The 21,491-nt window shown below is 48.8% G+C and overlaps 1 protein-coding gene across 8 annotated transcripts in view; it reads right to left on the bottom strand.

Moving 5' to 3' along the window:
* LOC139229953 (meiosis inhibitor protein 1) overlaps positions 1-21,491 on the bottom strand; it is a 193,995-nt gene that overhangs the window by 150,595 nt on the left and 21,909 nt on the right. For 7 of the 8 annotated variants that reach the window (XM_070861627.1, XM_070861624.1, XM_070861626.1 and 4 more), the window contains 5 exons: positions 19,800-19,923; positions 8,356-8,406; positions 6,889-6,962; positions 2,868-2,973; positions 951-1,154 (listed from right to left, as the gene is read on the bottom strand). In XM_070861627.1, the coding sequence (XP_070717728.1) occupies positions 951-1,154; positions 2,868-2,973; positions 6,889-6,962; positions 8,356-8,406; positions 19,800-19,923 (559 nt within the window). The remainder of the gene's footprint in view (positions 1-950; positions 1,155-2,867; positions 2,974-6,888; positions 6,963-8,355; positions 8,407-19,799; positions 19,924-21,491) is intronic. The other variant, XM_070861628.1, reaches the window with a different exon arrangement.

Genomic DNA, 21,491 nt, shown 5'->3' on the forward strand with positions numbered 1-21,491 from the left:
CTAGTTGACCTGCTTCACCTACTCCCCGCAATCGGACTCCCCGACTTTTCCAATTCCACCCCCTCCCCACGACCCTTCCAATCTCCCCACAAGGCCTCCGATCTCCCCCACAAGGCCCTTCTGTCCTCCCCACGAGGCCTCTGATCTTCCCAACAAGGCCCTTCCAATCTCCCGACACAGAACCTCCATGGCATCCGATCCCTCCCTCTCTCCCTCCTCCCCGGCAGTGGCCTGGTGTCGAAGACCTACTCACCCCACAGCCAGCCAGCCAGCCAGCCTCTCAATCGTGGAGATCGGGGAGAGAGATCATGAAGTTCGCGGGCAGGGGGAGATCATGGAGGGAGATCATTGGGGGGGGGAGGGAAGGGATATGGAGATGGGCCAATTACGGTGTCTGTAAAGAGATTGTCTTGCTGGGTCCAGAGGAAATACTCCAGTTCCTCCTGGCCCATAAGCACTGCTTTAAAAACACTTACCTCATGGGATTGTTTCCCGGGGCTCAGGAAAACAGCCAACATTAATTAAAAATAAAAAACCTTTTAAAATGGAGGCATGCGCCTCCTTAAAAAATTTCAGTGACCGATGCGCCTTCCAAGAGCGGATTAGTCGCCAGCACTTCCTCAGCACTGCACTGAAGTAGCATCCTAAGTTATGTGCTCATGTCTCTGGAGTGAGGCTTGAACCATAATCTTCTGACTCAGCGACGAGAGTGCTACCAATGGTTGTCACAAGGATGGAAGAAAATGGATGATAGAGGAAAAACTCCAACAAAACACAATGTCAGAAGTTAAAATCACTGCATATTGCATTAGTGATTAATAATTAAAAAATGTGAACAAAAAGTATTTAAAACAAAATAATTTCACAAGTTAGCTGAACTGTGAAAACTAATAACCAGAACTATTTTGTGCAACGAAACTGTCACACAGCGCAAATCATCTCAAACATACCAATGGAATTTACTTGCAGTTCTTTGGTCTGTGCTGCCTCCATGATTGATACAAAGAGCTTACAAAGTCTCTCATTGAAATGCGTGGATAGCTTCTCAGCAGCTGGAGGGTAACTGTACAGTGTACAGAATATATAGCACACTGACGCTTTCACTGCTTCATCAGGGTAAACCAGTGCTACTCGCATTTGTTCCAGCAGCATCGCTTAAATAAAGAAAATTGCAGTAATGTATTTAAAACAAATGCTTTACACTGAAGCAATATTTCAATACTGTAAACAGTTCTGACAATTTTTTATTTGATATAATTTTGTGTAAATCTTCCTCCAGTCATGTTTTACAAGTACATAGAACGTGCAGCACAGAAACAGGTCATTTGGCCTAACTGGCCCACACCGGTGTTTATGCTCCACAAGCCTCGTCCAACTTTACTTTATCTCACCCTGTCAGCATATCCTTCTATTCCTTGTTCCCTCGTGTGTTTATCTAGCTTCCCCTTAAATGCATCTATATTAGGTTACTGCTCATTAAATGCTTACAGTAGTATGGTAATTTGATTACTTCAAATTCATTGTGACAATAATGGAGTATTTTGTTCAAAGTTTATGGGCTTCCTGTCGCTACTGGGTTTCTCACCTTGGAGAAGGTGCAAAAGAGATTTACAAGAATGGAACCAGAACGGAAAGGTTATACCTATCAGGAAAGATTGAACAGGCTGGGCTCTTTTCTCTAGATGAGAGAAGACTGAGGAGTGACCTGATAGAGGTCTTTAAGATTATGAATGAGTTTAATAGGGTAGGCGTAGAGAAGATGTTTCCACTTGCGGGAGAGATCAGAACCAGGGGCCATGAATATGAGATAGTCGCTAATAAATCCAATAAGGAATTCAGGAGAAATTTATTTACCCAAAGAGTGCTGAGAATGTGGAACTCGCTACCACATGGAATAGTTGAGGTAACTAACATAGATGCATTTAAGGGAAAGCTAGTTAAACATGAGGGAGAAAGGAATAGGTGGATATGTTGATGGGGTTAGAAGATGGGTGGGCTGAGGCTCGTGTTGCTGCAGCCGGGAAACCAAGGCCTCACATGCAAATCAGGCCCTGCCATTAAAGTCGGCCTCCCGGGTTTCTCTCCCGCCTCGGAGGCCTCCCGCCCCCAACCCATCTACCTGGTGAAAATTCCGGCCAATGGTCCCTTTGGGAACCTGCGTAGCCGTCTTTTCGGTGCAAAAATCGTGCATGCGCGTTATTTTGAATGGCTCAGACAGCCCCTTAAAAGTGGCAAAAAAAATTAGAGGGAACATTGTTAGAGACCACAAGATGTTTAGAAAATGTCTCACTGATACAGTAAGGGTTCTGCGCCTGGCATTGAACACATTGATAAGATGAAAGCAACAACAACTTGTATTTATATAGCACCTTTAACATAGTAAAACATTCCAAGGCACTTCACAGGAGTGTTATAAGACAAAACAAATAAATTTGACACCGAGCCACATAAGAAGAAATTACAGCAGCTGAGGGTCATAGGTAGGTTTTAAGAAGCGTCTTAAAGAAGGAAAGAGAGGCGGAGAGATTTAGGGAGGAGTTCCAGAGCTTAGGGCCCAGGCAGCTGAAGGCATGGCCAGCAATGGTTGAGCGATTAAAATCAGAGATGCTCAAGAGGGAAAAATGTGAAGAGCAGAGATATCTCAGGGGGTTGTGAGGCTGGAGGAGATTACAGACATTGGGGGGGGGGGGGGGGCGTGAGGCCAGGGAGGGATTTGTAAACAAGAATGAGAATTTTGAAAGCAGTCAAACTATCCACTGGTCTTCCTGATCTGGGAATTCAGACAATGCATGGTAGATTATAATTGTGTTTCTTTACCACATCTTGATATTTGTAGTATGGCCTTATGCCTTTCTCTGAATACTCACTATATTCCTGGATCAATTTTTCTGCAAGGAATGGGATGGCAAGTAACAATTTACCCAACAAGGTGAATATTGGTAAACTCCTTCTCAGACTGTTTTTTTCTGACAACTGGAAAAAAAGGATAAACAAGATATCAACAATTTTTAAACGAAGGGGTAGAAATTCACCTCCGCCAGAAACAGATCGCACCTACCGTTTTTCCTGTGTTTCCACCGCTGCGGTGGATGCGGTGGCCTCTTGCGCGAAATTCAGGGGGGCGGGAGCAGAATATCAGTCATAAGAGGGGCGGAAGTGGGGGCGGGCATAATGGCTGTAGCTGTCAGTCGTCACGCTGGCACATCACAATGTCTCTTCCCTTCACTTAAAGGGGAGAACCGCTGCAATTATTTTAGTTAGGTCCACTGGGCCACCAGGGAGGGTTTCGGCTGGGCCAGCCGGTTGGCAGCCCAGCCAAACATGGGGGCATAATTGTTGGGCCAACCTGGCAGTCGGCCGACAAAAAGAAATAAGATGGCAGCCGCGGCAGTGCACCCTCCCCTTTAATGGCGGCCGCAACCGCCATTTTGCACACACTGCAAACACAGTGCACCGACAGAGAAAACGGCGGCCGCAAGATTTTTTAGGTGAATTCTGCTAGCGGTACGAGATCGGCAGTGCGCGCTTTGATGACGCACTTAGGAGGGTTCGGCAGCAGCAGGATGGAAGTGGGGACCGCCGGAAAAACCGAGGAGAATTTTGTGAGCGGCGGCCATTCAACACCGCCACATTGCCACCGCTTTCCGACACTAATAGGCCTTTTTCAGGAAGCTGGATTTTGGCCCCGATATCTCCAAGACCAATTTTTCATCTCCAGTAAAAATGACTGAGCTAATTTATGACACAGGCTTGCCTATACTGACAGCTCAAAATCAGCTTTTCCGCTTTTCCTTTACCCTCTGCTCTAAATTCCCATTTTAGCCAAACTCCCTTCTTCGAAATACTATTCACACTCTGTTCGCACCTCGCCATGGTGTGTTCTCTGCCCTCACTAGTTATGTTAAGTAGCCAGCAAATGTGTTAACATGATTTGCAAGAAATTTACTTGGAACAATCAAATATTATACAAATATATCAGTAAAAAGATCATTTTTTAAAGTGAGGTAGGACCCAAGGAGAGCACTGTCAATTTGTAGATGATGATCAGAAAATGGCAGAGGTATTTTCTAAGTAATTCACATCGGTCTTCTAAAGAAGTATATCGGAGAGGAGGTGACTCCTGAAATGACTGAAAGCAAAATGTTCGATATCGTGATGGATAAAAGGAAATGTTAAAAATAAGTTAGTTTGGCTAAAGGAAGACAAAACAGCAGGGCTCAACTGGGCACATCCTTGGATCCTGAGAGAGAAGAGGCTCGAGAAATTATGGGGGCAAAATTGCCCTGGGGGAGGGGCGGTAACCAGCTGCGGCCGGGATTTTCTGCACCTGGCCACCATCCTAGAGCCGACCCAAGAGTTGGCAATCAAAAAAAGTGTTATGTATGCAATAAAGGTACAAACTGAGTACTGTTTAACTGAACAAGGTACGCCCTTGGCTCTGCTTTATTACGGCCCAAAGTGCCTGACTCACAAAATGGCTGGCCTTTTATACCAGAGCAGCACCACGTGCTTGCTGCTCAGTGGCCTCCAACAATGACACTATCTGGTGGCTACAAACGGCATGTACATATATGACAAAAAGATGGCGGCCTGGGGCGCTGGTGCCCTCCGCTTTAAGGAGTACCCCGAGGTCAGATGTCGGCCAGCTTCACGAGAAGAGGTCGGCGTGGGGCACTGAGGGGTCGCCGCGCACGACGATGATGTCATCACCGGTTTTGTGGTGGCCCGGGGCGCTATGTTGTCATGGCAGCGCTTCCGCAAACTCCAGGGCAATTTCCTGGGAGGCGGTAGCGCCCCCACCCCCCCTCCCCCGGGCTGTAAGCATCGAATCCCTAAGGATCTGGACATTGCGTTTTAATGCCCAAGGATTTGCGTTTTAATATTTTTCTCATCGCAGAAAAATCAGGAAGCTGTTTGTGGGAGAGGCCCGGGTGCTGCTCCATGTTGGACTTAGAATGATGGGCAGGGGTTCTGGGAAGACAATGGCCAAGCTAAGGCAATTCATCGCAGGTGATGAGCAAATGGACTGTGTTTTGTTAACAATGTGAACTCGTCAAGTGAACTCATCAGTGATCGAGCCATTACCTGGATGAGATACCAGAACAATAGAAAGCCATTAAGCCCAGACTGCTCAGAAGCAAAACCCATCACTGGAAAAACAGGAAACCTCGAAACAAAGGAAGAAACTTTACTGAGCTAAAAGCAGAAGACACACCCACAGGAAGCTATCGAAACAAACTTTATTCAGCCTGAAAAGGCAAACTAATTTGGGAGATAAAAGAGGCCGTGTGGGTCACAGCTCTCTCTCTTGCCTCGCTGCTTTGCCCCTACAAGAATCTAACCCTCCGTATGGGATGGAGAGAAGAAACCATAAGATACACCTTTTCATCGGAAGAAGCAGTGAGTAAGCCAGTGAATCGGTGAGCATCATCTCTGCACATACATCTTTTAAAATCACAGTTACGGTTTGAGGGGGTATCGTGCGTTTCCCAACCAAATTCTTAGGGGTTTACAGGGGAGGTGTTTTAGATGTGGGTACTTCGCGTTAGGGGCCTGTTTAGACAGGCCAGACTGTGTATTGTACTGCATTTGTTTGTTTTACACACCAGGGGGTGTGCGGTTTTACTGGGTGCAGGTGTGTGTTTTAACTTTAATAAAAACATTGCCGATACTCGGACCAAGGTACCCGTCCCTGACTCATTCATCTGTTCCGTACAATAATAATTCCCAGCGTTAGAACTATTGTAAAGTGGGGTGCTTCGAAAACACCCAAGAAAAACCAATTATAGGGCAAAAAGTCTTCTTTGCCCCATTAGCGTCCCCCTGGAGGCACTAATGGAGCTATATTTCAGGGATATATTCAATGTGAATGCTGCCAGAGGTCTAGAGAGTGGCCGTTTTTTTAAAAAGGAGACAGCGCAATCTGGGTAATTACAGACCAGTTCGCTAAACATCTGTGGGAAGGAACATTTTAGCGTCTTTAATTAAGGATGAATTTACCACACATCCAGATAAAGAGAAAATAGTTAGAAGTAGCCAGCATGGATTTCAAAAAGGACAATTGTACTTGACAAATCTCATTTGTACATGGAATTTCAGAAAACGTAGAGAATATTATGGGATATGGAATTAAGGGGCAGACAGTAAACTGTTTCTCCCTTTTAACTAATTTTTAATACAGAAAGTAGGAATTAAGGAAAGTTTTTCCAGAGTGGTTGGAAGTGGGTAGTGTTGTTCCATTGGTTTCAGCTCTGGGGCCACTCAATGACTTGGATATTGACCTAGAGGGAGTAGTATGGAAATCTGCACGATACCAAAATAGGAGTTCTAGTTACTTGTTTAGAAGACAAAACACAGCTGCAACTGAAATATTGCTAAACTACAGAAATGGACTAAAAAGTGGAAGCTGGAATTGAATGATAGTAAAGATCGAAGTGATGCATTTTGGTTTCAAAAAAACACAATTATACTCTGAATGGAAGAAGGCTTATGCTGTGGAAGAGGAGAGCAATTTGGAGTACAGGTTCACAGGACATTAAAGGCAGCAACTTAGGTTGATAAGGCTGTAAAAAAAGTACAGAATATAAAAGCCAACGGGTAATTATGAGCCTATGTAGACCATAAAACATAGTACTGTGTACAGTGTTGGGCTCCGCACTATAGGAAGGATATTGAGGCCAGCGGGAGGAAATATAAATACGAAGACTTGAAAAATTGCGGCAATATGCTAAGTGTTTAAAATTATTTATATAATGGCAACATTTCCAGCAAAGAAAATGCCAATTGTATTTTTCAATAACATGTGCTGCACACTATTGTAATACCGTTTTCAGCTAATTATTATTATGAAAATATTGTGACATATTTCCCATCCATGCAATTACTGACCTGTTTCTGGCATTCATCCAGCACACAGCACACAAACTGCTCTGACTTCAATTCTGCAGTAAGAAGTGCGAGAACTGAAAGAAATTTAAATGCTTTAGCCACGTTGGCTCAAACTGTAAATGAACTGCCCAATGAATCGCTTTTATTTTACTGCACCAAAGCATGATTTAGTGATGTGATACAAGCATTACAAATGTACTTCAATGACAATGCAACCGGCTACAAATACACTTGCAAAAGGAATCCATCTGCACTAACAGCAAATAAAATTCAATCGACATATCATAATCATGTATCATATAATAGATAACGTACATCATTTCATATAGCACTGCAGATAATTCCCATGGAAAAATGTGTTCTGTAAAAATAAACTGTAAATGTGTTTTAGAAATAACTAGAGTAAGTTATAGAAGCTGTCTTTCCTTACTAAACTACATGAGGGGCTGGAGCACAGCCATCAGGGGAAATCTAGACAGATTTTCTGATCTGCAGTTGAGCCTGGATAAGGAAGCATTGTCCTTACTGCTTAAATAATTATACTTAGTCAAGGCATCAATGGGTCTACAAATAAAAACAGAAAATGCTGCAAATACCTCTCATCAGAAATGGAAAAGATTAGAGCTATAACAGGTTTTAAGCAAGTGCAAAGACAGGGAAAGGGGGAGGGGAGGAAGGTCTGTGATAGGGTGGAAGGCAGAAGAAATTAAATGACAAAAGGAATGATGGTGCAAGGCAAAAGGGAATGGTAACGGCACAAGTGAGGAAACAAAAGATGGGTCTCGAGGAGGTGTAAATGGGAATAGCAGAATCATTAGCAGCACCTGCTGTCTGAGAAAATGGGGGCAGAGAGGGGCAAACAATCTAAAATTGTTGAATTCAATGTCGAGTCCAGAAGTGCCGAACTGAAAGATGAGGCGGCGCTGTTCTTCAAGCTTCCGTTGAGCTTCAATAGAAGAGTATAGGGGGCCAAGGACAGAGAGGTCAGAGTGAGTGAGAGTGCGGAGGAGAATTAAAATGCCATGTTTGCGGACTGAATGGAGATGTTCCGCAAAGCAATTTCCCAATCTGTGTTTGGTCTTCCCAATGTAGAGGAGACCCCTCTCTGAACCCCCACGCGCTCCCTCTGAACCCCCCCCCGCGCGCTCCCTCTGAACCCCCCCCCGCGCGCTCCCTCCAAAACTCCCCACGCGCTCCCTCCGAAACCCCCCACGTTTGGTTTAGTGACAGAATTTTGTTGATTAGAAAGCGTTTGTTAATTTCTTTTTCTGGCAGGAAAAAAAAGCTGCCTTACTTTTGAAATGTAGTGTCTCAAAACATTTTGAAATGTAGAGACTCAGATATATATTTAAAAGTATGTTACCTCCTGGGAAAAGCCAATGAAACAAAGTTCCTAGCAATGCAACATGAATCATGTGGCACATTAGTGCTGCAGCATGAATCATATAATGTAGCAATCAGCATTACCTTCAATTGCCAGTTCCATGGTGATACTGTCATCAACATTTCGTAGCATATCTATAATTAACATAAAACATAGCTGTTTAAAAATTAAATACCAAGACCTACACCTTTGAATGACCACAAAAAAAATTGAATAAACTGGAACAGTAAATTGTCTGTAGAACCAATTAAACTAAAATTACATCTAGGCTGACACTCCAATGCGGTGCAGAGGAAGCGCTGCACTGTCGGAGGTGCCGTCTTTCGGATGAGATATTAAACCTCAGGTGGACGTGAAAGATCCCATAACACTATTTTGAAAAAGAGCAGGGGGGTTATCTCCGGTGTCCTGGGCCAATATTTATACCTCAATCAACATCACTAACAGATTATCTGGTCATTATCACATTGTTGTTTGTGTGAGCTTGCTGTGTGCAAATTGGCTGCCGTGTTTCCTACATTACAAGTGACTACACTTCAAAAAGTACTTCATTGGCTGTAAAGCGTTTTGGAACATCCTGAGGTCATGAAAGGTGCTATACAAATGGAGTGATTATGTGCACAAACATTATTGTGTCCTGCGCACGTGCGCCGTGGACTCCGCCCCTTTTTGCACATGCATGTTCGATCCGGTTGTGTACACGCAGTACATTATATGAGGAAGCCAAAAGTGGGGTCGAACCACATTGCTGAGCTTGGAACTCAAGTCTGAGCCTGCTACTGGGGCTTCTGGGTTAGCTACCAAAAATCACTAATGACTACACTAATGGAGCCTCCAGGAGTTCTGCTGTGATTATCTACACAAATATTTTTGCGACCTTCTGAGAGGGGAAATTGGAGGTGGGAGAGGAGAGAACCTGGAGAGAGTCAGAGTGGGAAGGGATAAGTCAGAGAGAGTAGAGGAGAATGAGAGTGTGTGTGGGGGAGGAGAGAGATTGGGGCTGAGACAAACTGGGACAGGGAGAGAGAGAGAGAGAGACTGGGGCAGGGAGAGAGAGAGAGAGAGACTGGGGCAGGGAGAGAGAGAGAGAGAGACTGGGGCAGGGAGAGAGAGAGAGAGAGACTGGGGCAGGGAGAGAGAGAGAGAGACTGGGGCAGGGAGAGAGAGAGAGAGAGAGACTGGGGCAGGGAGAGAGAGAGAGAGAGAGACTGGGGCAGGGAGAGAGAGAGAGAGAGAGACTGGGGCAGAGAGAGAGAGAGAGAGACTGGGGCAGAGAGAGAGAGAGAGAGAGAGACTGGGGCAGAGAGAGAGAGAGAGAGAGAGACTGGGGCAGAGAGAGAGAGAGAGAGAGAGAGAGAGAGAGAGAGAGAGAGAGAGAGAGAGAGACTGGGGCAGAGAGAGAGAGAGAGAGAGACTGGGGCAGGGAGCGAGAGAGAGAGACTGGGGCAGGGAGAGAGAGAGAGAGAGACTGGGGCAGGGAGAGAGAGAGAGAGACTGGGGCAGGGAGAGAGAGAGAGAGAGAGACTGGGGCAGGGAGAGAGAGAGAGACTGGGGCAGGGAGAGAGAGAGAGAGAGAGACTGGGGCAGGGAGAGAGAGAGAGAGACTGGGGCAGAGAGAGAGAGAGAGAGACTGGGGCAGAGAGAGAGAGAGAGAGAGAGAGAGACTGGGGCAGAGAGAGAGAGAGAGAGAGAGAGAGAGAGAGAGAGAGACTGGGGCAGAGAGAGAGAGAGAGAGACTGGGGCAGGGAGCGAGAGAGAGAGACTGGGGCAGGGAGCGAGAGAGAGAGACTGGGGCAGGGAGCGAGAGAGAGAGACTGGGGCAGGGAGCGAGAGAGAGAGACTGGGGCAGGGAGCGAGAGAGAGAGACTGGGGCAGGGAGCGAGAGAGAGAGACTGGGGCAGGGAGCGAGAGAGAGAGACTGGGGCAGGGAGCGAGAGAGAGACTGGGGCAGGGAGCGAGAGAGAGACTGGGGCAGGGAGCGAGAGACTGGGGCAGGGAGCGAGAGACTGGGGCAGGGAGCGAGAGAGAGACTGGGACAGGAAGAGAGAGAGAGACTGGGACAGGAAGAGAGAGAGAGAGAGACAGACAGACTGGGGCAGAGAGACAGACTGGGGCAGAGAGAGCGACAGACTGGGGCAGAGAGAGAGAGAGAGAGAGAGAGAGAGAGAGAGAGAGACTGGGGCAGAGAGCGAGAGAGACTGGGGCAGAGAGTGAGAGAGAGACTGGGGCAGAGAGAGAGAGAGAGAGAGAGAGAGAGAGACAGGGGCAGAGAGCGAGAGAGAGAGAGAGACAGGGGCAGAGAGCGAGAGAGAGAGAGAGAGAGACTGGGGCAGAGAGCGAGAGAGAGAGAGAGAGACTGGGGCAGAGAGCGAGAGACTGGGGCAGAGAGAGAGAGAGAGAGAGAGAGAGAGAGACTGGGGCAGAGAGAGAGAGAGAGAGAGAGAGAGACTGGGGCAGAGAGAGAGAGAGAGACTGGGACAGAGAGGGAGATAGAGAGAGAGAGAGACTGGGGCAGAGCGAGAGAGAGAGAGGCTGGGGCAGAGAGAGAGAGAGAGAGAGAGAGAGAGAGAGAGACTGGGGCAGAGAGAGAGAGAGAGAGAGAGAGACTGGGGCAGAGAGAGAGAGAGAGAGAGAGAGAGAGAGACTGGGGCAGAGAGAGAGAGAGAGAGAAACTGGGGCAGAGAGAGAGAGAGAGAGAGAGAGAGAGAGACTGGGGCAGAGAGAGAGATTGGGGCAGAGAGAGAGATTGGGGCAGAGAGAGAGATTGGGGCAGAGAGAGAGAGACTGGGGCAGAGAGAGAGAGACTGGGGCAGAGAGAGAGAGACTGGGGCAGAGAGAGAGAGACTGGGGCAGAGAGAGAGAGAGAGAGAGAGAGAGAGAGAGAGACTGGGATAGAGAGAGAGAGCGAGAGAGAGAGAGACTGGGGCAGAGAACGAGTGATACGTCCTTACTATACAGTATAAATGCACACGAGGCCCATGCTTGAGAGGTCAGTCTGTGACCTGTCCTTTATTCCTTCGCACTCAAGTGATGAAGGTGGGTGGAGCTTCCCCTTTTATACCTGAAGGTCCAGGTTAGGAGTGTCTCCCACCTAGTGGTCATTGTTCTCACAGTGTACAACTCAGGTCAGATTATACATGGGTTACAATGCTGGTTGAATACATGACATCACCTCCCCCCCAAAGTCTTATTGGGATCACAGGTTGAGTCTCTCTGGTGGTTTACGTTCTCTTGTAGAGCGCCTGAGTTGGGGTTCCGGTTGTTGGGTGCTGTTCTGAGTGTCTGCTGTTTGCGGTGCCTCAGGCCTATCCAGACTGCCCACAGTGATTGGACTCTCCTCCCTTTGGTTCCGGTGTTCGGTCACCTATGGTGGAGTGAACTCTACATCGTGTTCTTCCTCTGCTTCTTCTATGGGGTTGCTGAACCTCCTTTTTTTTTTATCCATGTGTTTGCGGCAGATTTGTCCATTGGTAAGTTTATCAGAATCCTATTTCCCTCTTTGGCAATCACAGTGCCTGCGAGCCATTTGGGCCCTGCAGTGTAGTTGAGGACAAAAACAGGATCATTTACATCAATACATCGCGCCCTCGCATTCCTGTCATGGTAGTCATATTGTGGCTGGCGCCTGCACTCGACAATTTCTTTCATGGTGGGGTGTATAAGGGATAACCGGGTTTTGAGCGTCCTTTTCATTAGCAGCTCTGCAGGTGGAACCCTTGTGAGCGAGTGTGGTCTGGATCTACAGGCCAATAGGAGGCGTGATAAGCAGGTTTGTAGGGAACCCCCTTGGATTCTGAGCATCCCCTGTTTGATTATCTGCACTGCTCGTTCTGCCTGACCGTTTGAGGCCGGCTTGAACGGCGCCGTTCTGACATGGTTAATTCCATTGCCTGCCATGTAGTCCTGGAATTCAGTGCTTGTGAAGAACGGGCCATTGTCGCTGACCAAGACGTCCGGAAGACCGTGAGCGGCGAACATTGCCCGTAGACTTTCTACCTTGGCAGAGGCTGTGATTGAATTTAAAATGACACACTCGATCCATTTGGAGTAGGTGTCTACTACAACCAAAAACATTTTCCCCATGAAAGGACCTGCGTAGTCCACATGGATGCGTGACCAAGGCTTGGCGGGCCATGGCCAGGGGCTAAGGGGGGCTTCCCTGGGCGCATTGCCCAGCTGGGCACACGTGTTGCACCTGCTAACACAAAGTTCCAGATCTGCGTCTATCCCTGGCCACCAAACGTGTGACCTGGCAATTGCCTTCATCATGACAATGCCCGGGTGCTCATTGTGGAGTTTTCTGATGAACACCTCTCTGCCCATCTGGGGCATGACTACATGGTTTCCCAACAGTAGGCAATCGGCCTGAATCGAGAGTTCATCCCTGTGCCTGTGAAATGGTTTAAATTCCTCAGGGCATGCCCTGTACGTGGCTGCCCAGTCCCCATTCAGGACACATTTCTTGACTAGAGACAATAGCGTGTCTCTATTTGTCCAGACTTTAATCGGACGGGTGAGCCTTCGCTTCCGAAAGCTTCAACAGCCATGACCATCTCAGCAGCATGCTCAGTAGCCTGCTCAGTGCATAGGCGCAGTTTTCGGTGCCCGGTCTGTGCTGAATTGTATAGTCATAGGCAGCTAACGTGAGTGCCCATCTCTGTATGCGGGCCGATGCGTTTGCATTTATGGCCTTGTCAGCCAAAAGGGACATTAGGGGTTTGTGATCCAGCTCAAATTTCCTGCCAAACAAGTACTGGTGCATTTTCTTTACAGCATATACACATGCGAGCGCCTCCTTTTCTACCATCCCGAAACCCCTTTCTGCCTGGGACAGACTCCTGGAGGCATAAGCTACCGGCTGTAACTGACCCTTGACATTGACATGCTGCAACACACACCCGACACCATAGGACGATGCATCGCACGTTAATACAAGTTTCTTACATGGGTCGTATAGTGTTAACAGAGTGTTGGAACATAACAAATTGCGTGCTCTATTAAAAGCCCTTTCCTGGCTGTCCCCCCAGACCCATTCGCGACCTTTGCGTAGGAGCACGTGTAGCGGCTCTAGAAGCGTGCTCAATTTGGGAAGAAAGTTACCAAAATAGTTCAGGAGCCCCAGGAACGAATGCAGCTCCGTCGTGTTACGGGGTCTGGATGCTCTCTGGATCACTTCCGTCTTGGACGCAGTAGGGCTGATCCAGTCTGCTTCTACCCTCATCCCCAGGAATTCTACCTCTGGAGCTAGAAGGACGCACTTCGTCTTTTTCAGTCGCAGCTCTACCCGGTCCAGTTGGCGTAGCACCTCCTCCAGGTTGTGGAGGTGTTCTTCAATATCGTAACCAGTGATGAGGATGTCGTCCTGAAAAACCACCGTCCCTGGAATCGACTTGAGGAGGCTTTCCATATTTCGTTGGAAGATGGCAGCGGCTGAGCGAATCCCGAACGGACATCTGTTATACTCAAACAACCCCTTGTGTGTCGTGATGGTGGTCAGCTTCTTCGACTCACTCGCCAGCTCCTGGGTCATGTAAGCTGAGGTCAGGTCCAATTTTGAAAAAGGTTTGCCACCGGATAGCATCGCAAAGAGATCCTCCGCTCTCGGTAGCGGGTACTGGTCTTGGAGTGACACCCGATTAATGGTGGCCTTGTAATCACCACATATCCTGACCGACCCATCCGCCTTGAGCACTGGCACAATCGGGCTCGCCCAGTCACTGAATTCGACTGGCGAGATGATGCCTTCCCTCAGCAGGCGATCCAATTCGCCTTCTATCTTTTCCCGCATTACGTACGGCACCGCTCTGGCCTTGTGGTGTACTGGCCTGGCGTCCAGGTTTATGTGAATCACTACCTTGGCCCCCATGAAAGTGCCGATGCCGGGTTGAAATAATGAGTCAAATTTGTCCAGGATCTGTGAGCATGATACTCGCTCCACAGTTACCAGTTACCTTTATTACCAAGAGCTCAAGTGATGAAGGTGGGTGGAGCTTCCCCTTTTATATCGGAAGGTCCACGTTAGGAGTGTCTCCCACCTTGTGGTCATTGTTCTCACAGTGTACAACTTAGGTCAGATTATACATGGGTTACAATGCTGGTTGAATACATGACAGAGAGAAAGAGAGACTGGGGCAGAGAGAGAGACTGGGGCAGAGAGAGAGACTGGGGCAGAGAGAGAGAGAGAGAGAGAGACTGGGGCAGAGGGAGAGAGAGAGACTGGGGCAGAGAGAGAGAGAGACTGGGGCAGAGAGAGATTGAGAGAAACACAGACCGGGACAGAGAGACACAAACTGGGACAGAGAGAGAGAGAGAGAGACTGGGGCAGAGAGAGAGAGAGAGAGACTGGGGCAGAGAGAGAGAGAGAGAGAGACTGGGACAGAGAGGGAGATAGAGAGAGAGAGAGAGAGACTGGGGCAAAGAGAGAGAGAGAGAGAGAGAGAGAGTCTGGGGCAGAGAGAGAGAGAGAGAGAGAGAGAGACTGGGGCAGAGAGAGAGAAAGACAGACAGACCGGGGCAGAGAGTCAGACTGGGCAGAGAGAGAGAGAGAGACAGAGACAGACTGGGGCAGAGAGACTGGGGCACTGAGACAGACAGACGGGGCAGAGAGAGACAGACTGGGGCAGAGAGAGAGAGGGACAGACAGACTGGGGCAGAGACAGAGACAGAGACATGTACAGAGAGAGACAGAGACAGAGACAGAGAGAGACAGAGAGAGACAGAGAGAGAGAGAGAGAGAGAGAGAGAGAGAGAGAGAGAGAGAGAGAGAGAGAGAGACAAGCTGGGGCAGTGAGAGAGAGACAAGCTGGGGCAGTGAGAGAGAGACAAGCTGGGGCAGTGAGAGAGAGACAAGCTGGGGCAGTGAGAGAGAGACAAGCTGGGGCAGTGAGAGAGAGACAAGCTGGGGCAGTGAGAGAGAGACAAGCTGGGGCAGTGAGAGAGAGACAAGCTGGGGCAGTGAGAGAGAGACAAGCTGGGGCAGTGAGAGAGAGACAAGCTGGGGCAGTGAGAGAGAGACAAGCTGGGGCAGTGAGAGAGAGACAAGCTGGGGCAGTGAGAGAGAGACAAGCTGGGGCAGTGAGAGAGAGACAAGCTGGGGCAGTGAGAGAGAGACAAGCTGGGGCAGTGAGAGAGAGACAAGCTGGGGCAGTGAGAGAGAGACAAGCTGGGGCAGTGAGAGAGAGACAAGCTGGGGCAGTGAGAGAGAGACAAGCTGGGGCAGTGAGAGAGAGACAAGCTGGGGCAGTGAGAGAGAGACAAGCTGGGGCAGTGAGAGAGAGACAAGCTGGGGCAGTGAGAGAGAGACAAGCTGGGGCAGTGAGAGAGAGACAAGCTGGGGCAGTGAGAGAGAGACAAGCTGGGGCAGTGAGAGAGAGACAAGCTGGGGCAGTGAGAGAGAGACAAGCTGGGGCAGTGAGAGAGAGACAAGCTGGGGCAGTGAGAGAGAGACAAGCTGGGGCAGTGAGAGAGAGACAAGCTGGGGCAGTGAGAGAGAGACAAGCTGGGGCAGTGAGAGAGAGACAAGCTGGGGCAGTGAGAGAGAGACAAGCTGGGGCAGTGAGAGAGAGACAAGCTGGGGCAGTGAGAGAGACAAACTGGGGCAGGCAGAGAGACAAACTGGGGCAGGCAGAGAGACAAACTGGGGCAGGCAGAGAGACAAACTGGGGCAGGCAGAGAGACAAACTGGGGCAGGCAGAGAGACAAACTGGGGCAGGCAGAGAGACAAACTGGGGCAGGCAGAGAGACAAACTGGGGCAGGCAGAGAGACAAACTGGGGCAGGCAGAGAGACAAACTGGGGCAGGCAGAGAGACAAACTGGGGCAGGCAGAGAGACAAACTGGGGCAGGCAGAGAGACAAACTGGGGCAGGCAGAGAGACAAACTGGGGCAGGCAGAGAGACAAACTGGGGCAGGCAGAGAGACAAACTGGGGCAGGCAGAGAGACAAACTGGGGCAGGCAGAGAGACAAACTGGGGCAGGCAGAGAGACAAACTGGGGCAGGCAGAGAGACAAACTGGGGCAGGCAGAGAGACAAACTGGGGCAGGCAGAGAGACAAACTGGGGCAGGCAGAGAGACAAACTGGGGCAGGCAGAGAGACAAACTGGGGCAGGCAGAGAGACAAACTGGGGCAGGCAGAGAGACAAACTGGGGCAGGCAGAGAGACAAACTGGGGCAGGCAGAGAGACAAACTGGGGCAGGCAGAGAGACAAACTGGGGCAGGCAGAGAGACAAACTGGGGCAGGCAGAGAGACAAACTGGGGCAGGCAGAGAGACAAACTGGGGCAGGCAGAGAGACAAACTGGGGCAGGCAGAGAGACAAACTGGGGCAGGCAGAGAGACAGACAAACTGGGGCAGGCAGAGAGACAGACAAACTGGGGCAGGCAGAGAGACAGACAAACTGGGGCAGAGAGAGACAGAAGGGGGCCCGAGAGCGAAAGAGAGACTGGGGCAGAGAGAGCGAGACAAACTGGGGCAGAGAGAGACAAACTGGTGCAGACAGATTGGGGTAGAGAGAGAGACTGGGGCAGAGAGAGAGAGCCAGAGACTGGGGCAGAGAGGGAGAGAGAGAGAGAGAGAGAGAGAGAGAGAGAGAGAGGCTGGAGCAGAGACAGACAGACTGGGGCAGAGACAGACAGACAAACAAGAGAGGGGCAGAGACAGACAGACAGACAAACAAGAGAGGGGCAGAGACAGACAGACAGACTGGGGCAAAGAGAGAGAGAGAGAGACTGGAGCAGAGAGAGAGAGACTGGAGCAGAGAGAAAGAGACTGGGGAAGAGAGAGAGTAACATGTATGTATGTACATGCTGTTTATAGCCACCCTTTAGAGGAAGCGGAGGTGTACCGAAACCGAAAGGAATTCTACTTCCTGAACGTGCAGCTCGTCGTTGACCACACGCAACGTATCATGGTAGTGAATGCCAATTTTCCAGGGAGCATCCATGACGAATATATCCTGCGTGAGAGCCCTGTCTAGGACCTGTTTAAGAGCCAGCCACAAGGTCACTGCTGGATGCTGGGGGATAAAGGATACAGCCTTGCCAACTGGCTCATGACCCCACTGCGGAAGACTCAAGATAGAAGCAGAGAAGCGCTACAACGAAAGCCATATAGCCATATGCAATATCTTCAAAAAGACAATTGGAGTGCTGAAACAATGCTTCCGATGTCTGGACCACTCCGGAGGCAGCCTGCAATACCATTCTGAGCAGGTCACTGAGTTCGTTGTGGTGTGTTGCATGTTGCGCAACTTAACGGTCAAGAGGGGATAGGAATTGCCAGATGGGACTGCCGGACCACCTCAGGAGAGATGGGTGGAAGAAGAGGAGGAGGAAGACAGGGACATCAAGGAGGACGAGGTTGAGGAGCCTGACGATGAACCCATGCTTCCCACCCCCCACCCCAGGGGAAGCCTCATGGTGCTTTAGCAACTGCAAAACTGTCAGCAGCTCATAAATGAACGCTTTGCTTGAACATTGAGAATTACGTTTCACCCTTGCATGGCCATGTATGTAACCCTTACAATGATTGTTACCCCTCATTTTACAAAAGTGAATGAGACATTGCATAAGAATGGTTCAGTTGAATAATATTTTTTTAAATAAATTTTGAAATTTATCAAGTTTAAGATTTTAAATAAAATAAAATAATTATTTTCAATTAAATCTGATACATAACAAACCAAACATTAATGACAAGAAGCAGTAAAACACCTCCCCCCACACTCCAAGGATTCTACCTGCGGCCACCTTTCCCAAGGACTTTCCTCCCCAACCCCACTCGACCCTTGGCCCGGCCCTGCCCTCCTCCTCCTCCTCCTCCCCCTCCTCCCCCCGTTATTACTACCCCTGGCCCTGCCCATGTCAGGACCAGGACGTTGTGCAGCAGAGCACCTCCAGCTGCCGAGGTGGGGTGCGATAATGGCAGCGCTATGTGTGGGGGCTCTGGAGAAGCTGGGGGTGTTGAGGATCCATCTTTAAAGTCAGAAGAAATTACTTCCTCCTGACGAACATTGGTCGTATGCTACCTTGGGGTCAGTGCCGTATCCCGAGACTATCAATTGCCGCATGGCATTAACGGACTCGTTGTTCTCCCTCACCGCCGCAATCAGCTCCGCCACGTCCTCCAATTGGTGGGCTGATAATGTGGCGATGTTGTCGGACAACCTGCCAATGGCCTGGAGGAGCTCCCGACCCACGTCAACCCACAATGCTCGCCCTAGACAGTCCCACCATGTCCAGGGGTTAGCATCTGCCTGTCGTGTAGCATTCCCGCCTTGTCAGATCAGCCGCCGCGGATTCAGCACAGGGGTCGGGACATTCGGTGTTCGCCACTACATGCCACTTGGTCCCGCTTCCTTGGATCAAGTGCTCGTGGATCCAGGAAAATTGGATTCGAACGAGGAACCGGTGGCCACAGGTAGAGAGGACCCTTCAAAACCCGCCACCCTCCCCCTTCCACCACCACAAAAGTTTGAGGAGCTTATATTCATTGGAATTTAGAAGAATGAGGGGGGATCTCATAGAAACATATAACATTCTGACGGGATTGGACAGGTTAGATGCAGGAAGAATGTTCCCGATGTTGGGGAAGTCCAGAACCAGGACTCACAGTCTAAGGATAAAGGGTAAGCTATTTAGGACTGAGATGAGGATAAACTTCTTCACTCAGAATTATGAACCTGTGGAATTCTCTACCACAGAAAGTTGTTGAGGCCAGTTCATTAGATATATTCAAAAGGAAGTTAGATGTGGCCCTTACGGCTAAAGGAATCAAGGAGTATGGAGAGAAAGCAGGAATGGGGTACTGAAGTTGCATGATCATCCATGCTCATATTGAATGGTGGTGCAGGCTCGAAGGGCCGAATGGCCTACTCCTGCACCTACTTTCTATGAATCCATGTTTCTATGTGATGATCTTCCACCTCCTCCTCCTCCTCCTCCTCGGCTAAGTCCTCTCCTGCAGCTCTCAGGGGAGGGGCAGTTGGTGCAGGCCTTAACTCGTGAGAGTGAGCTCTGTTCTATCTGGAGTCAGCAGTCAGAATGGCTCGAATTGCACTTTGCAAAGTCATTGATTATTGGGTGGTTCTAATTACACATTCCAGAGAAATTGCTGGGTGTGCCTTATCCGCTAAGGAGACCAATCAGCAATCAGGGCTTGTAATCAAGGGGATCCAATCAGAGCTTTAGGTGTTGCAAACTAACATATCCCGATATAAATGCAAGGCTTTCTATCTTTTCTTTGATATTATAGCATTCTAGAAAATGTTTATACTTTATAGTGGAAGAAATTTCATCGTGTGTAGTTCAGGGATGATCTTCTGAGGCTGAGACTATTGGGCAGAAGAGAGGATGCATTGCTCTGTATCTAACCATGCTACACTTGATATGGAAGACTTGACTCTAATATTGGGTACCTGAGAGTTCTATTCCCTTTCAGTCAAATCCTTCACCTTGATAACTGTTAAACAATTACGATTTTTTTTTTACATGAATTGGTATTGTGGTTCTCAAAACACTTAAGTCTTACCTAACAGAGTAATTATGAAGTGAACGCACACTCGAGCGTCCATCGATAGCAGTTCCACCACAGCGCCAGGGAATCTTACCAGCACATTCCGGAAGCAAGCCAGTGCATACTTTTTGCGAACAATCTGAAAAATAAGCCATAGTTAAATCAGTACAAAATAACATCCGTTAAACAACACTGGGAAAACTTACTGGTAGTATCACTGTTCAGTCTTGTCTCAAAATTTCTTTCATCTATCCCAAATGTTTACGGCTAGAAATTGGGAAACGGGGCACTAATTTTTGAAATCTTGAAAAATTATGATTCTGAGTTTCCACTAAATTAGCTGTTAGCGCTGAAGGAACTGAAGCGCTAAATCAAGCACTAATGACCTCAGTAGGCGCTACAACGTCGCTACCAGCATAGCGATAACAAATTTTAGGTGCAATGCAATCGGCAATGATCCTTCACACTGGCTCCTTCCAACTCTTAAAGCATCATTGTGCAGATCCTCATTATCGGCATTGCTGGATGTGAAGGCGACCTGCAACCAACTCAATCCCCGGATCGTAATGGCTGATCCCACTCCCAGGAAGAAAGCTCATCATTTCACGGACGAGGCATTGGTGGCTGAAGTGAAGCGAAGGAGGGCAGTGCTGTTCCCGGACATTGGAAGGAGGCCATTGCCTCAGGTCTTCAGGGCAATGTGGAGGGAAGTGGCCCAGGAGGTCTCGGCCAGCAGTGTGGTTGTCTGGACCCTCACACAGTGCTGGAAGAAATTCAACGACCTCACTCGGGTAGTCAAGGTGAGTACATGCTTCAATAGGTCCTACATATCAGCATCTGAACCTCAGTCTGTACACACTACACAAACTACTACAACCCCACCACTCACCCAACAAACATCTGCACCTACTCCAACTCATATCCACATAGAAACATAGAAAATAAGTGCAGGAGTAGGCCATTCGGCCCTTCGAGCCTGCACCACCATTCAATAAGATCATGGCTGATCATTCCCTCAGTACCCCTTTCCTGCTTTCTCTCCATACCCCTTGATCTCTTTAGCCGTAAGGGCCATATCTAACTCCCTCTTGAATATATCCAATGAACTGGCATCAACAACTCTCTGCGGCAGGGAATTCCACAGTTAACAACGCTGAGTGAAGAAGTTTCTCCTCATCTCAGTCCTAAATGGCCTACCCTTTATCCTAAGACTATGTCCCCTGGTTCTGGACTTCCCCAACATCGAGAACATTCTTCCCGCATCTAACCTGTCTAGTCCAGTCAGAATCTTATAAGTTTCTATAAGATCTCCTCTCATCCTTCTAAATTCCAGTGAATAAAGGCCCAGTTGATCCAGTCTCTCCTCATATGTCAGTCCAGCCATCCCTGGAATCAGTCTGGTGAACCTTTGCTGCACTCCCTCAATAGCAAGAATGTTCTACCTCAGATTAGGAGACCAAAACTGAACACAATATTCCAGGTGAGGCCTCACCAAGGCCCTGTACAACTGCAGTAAGACCTCCCTGCTCCTATGCCCAAATTCCCTAGCTGTGAAGGCCAACATACTATTTGCCTTCTTTACCGCCTGCTGTACCTGCATGCCAACTTTCAATGACAAAGATTAAGAGTCGCATGCTCTACCGACTGAGCTAGCCGGGCTTCTCATGCCTTGCCTACAATTACAGCTATTCAACTATGGCGCGCATA

This window comes from Pristiophorus japonicus, chromosome 19, assembly GCF_044704955.1.
Source record: "Pristiophorus japonicus isolate sPriJap1 chromosome 19, sPriJap1.hap1, whole genome shotgun sequence".
In the NCBI taxonomy this organism is placed as follows: domain Eukaryota; kingdom Metazoa; phylum Chordata; class Chondrichthyes; family Pristiophoridae; genus Pristiophorus; species Pristiophorus japonicus.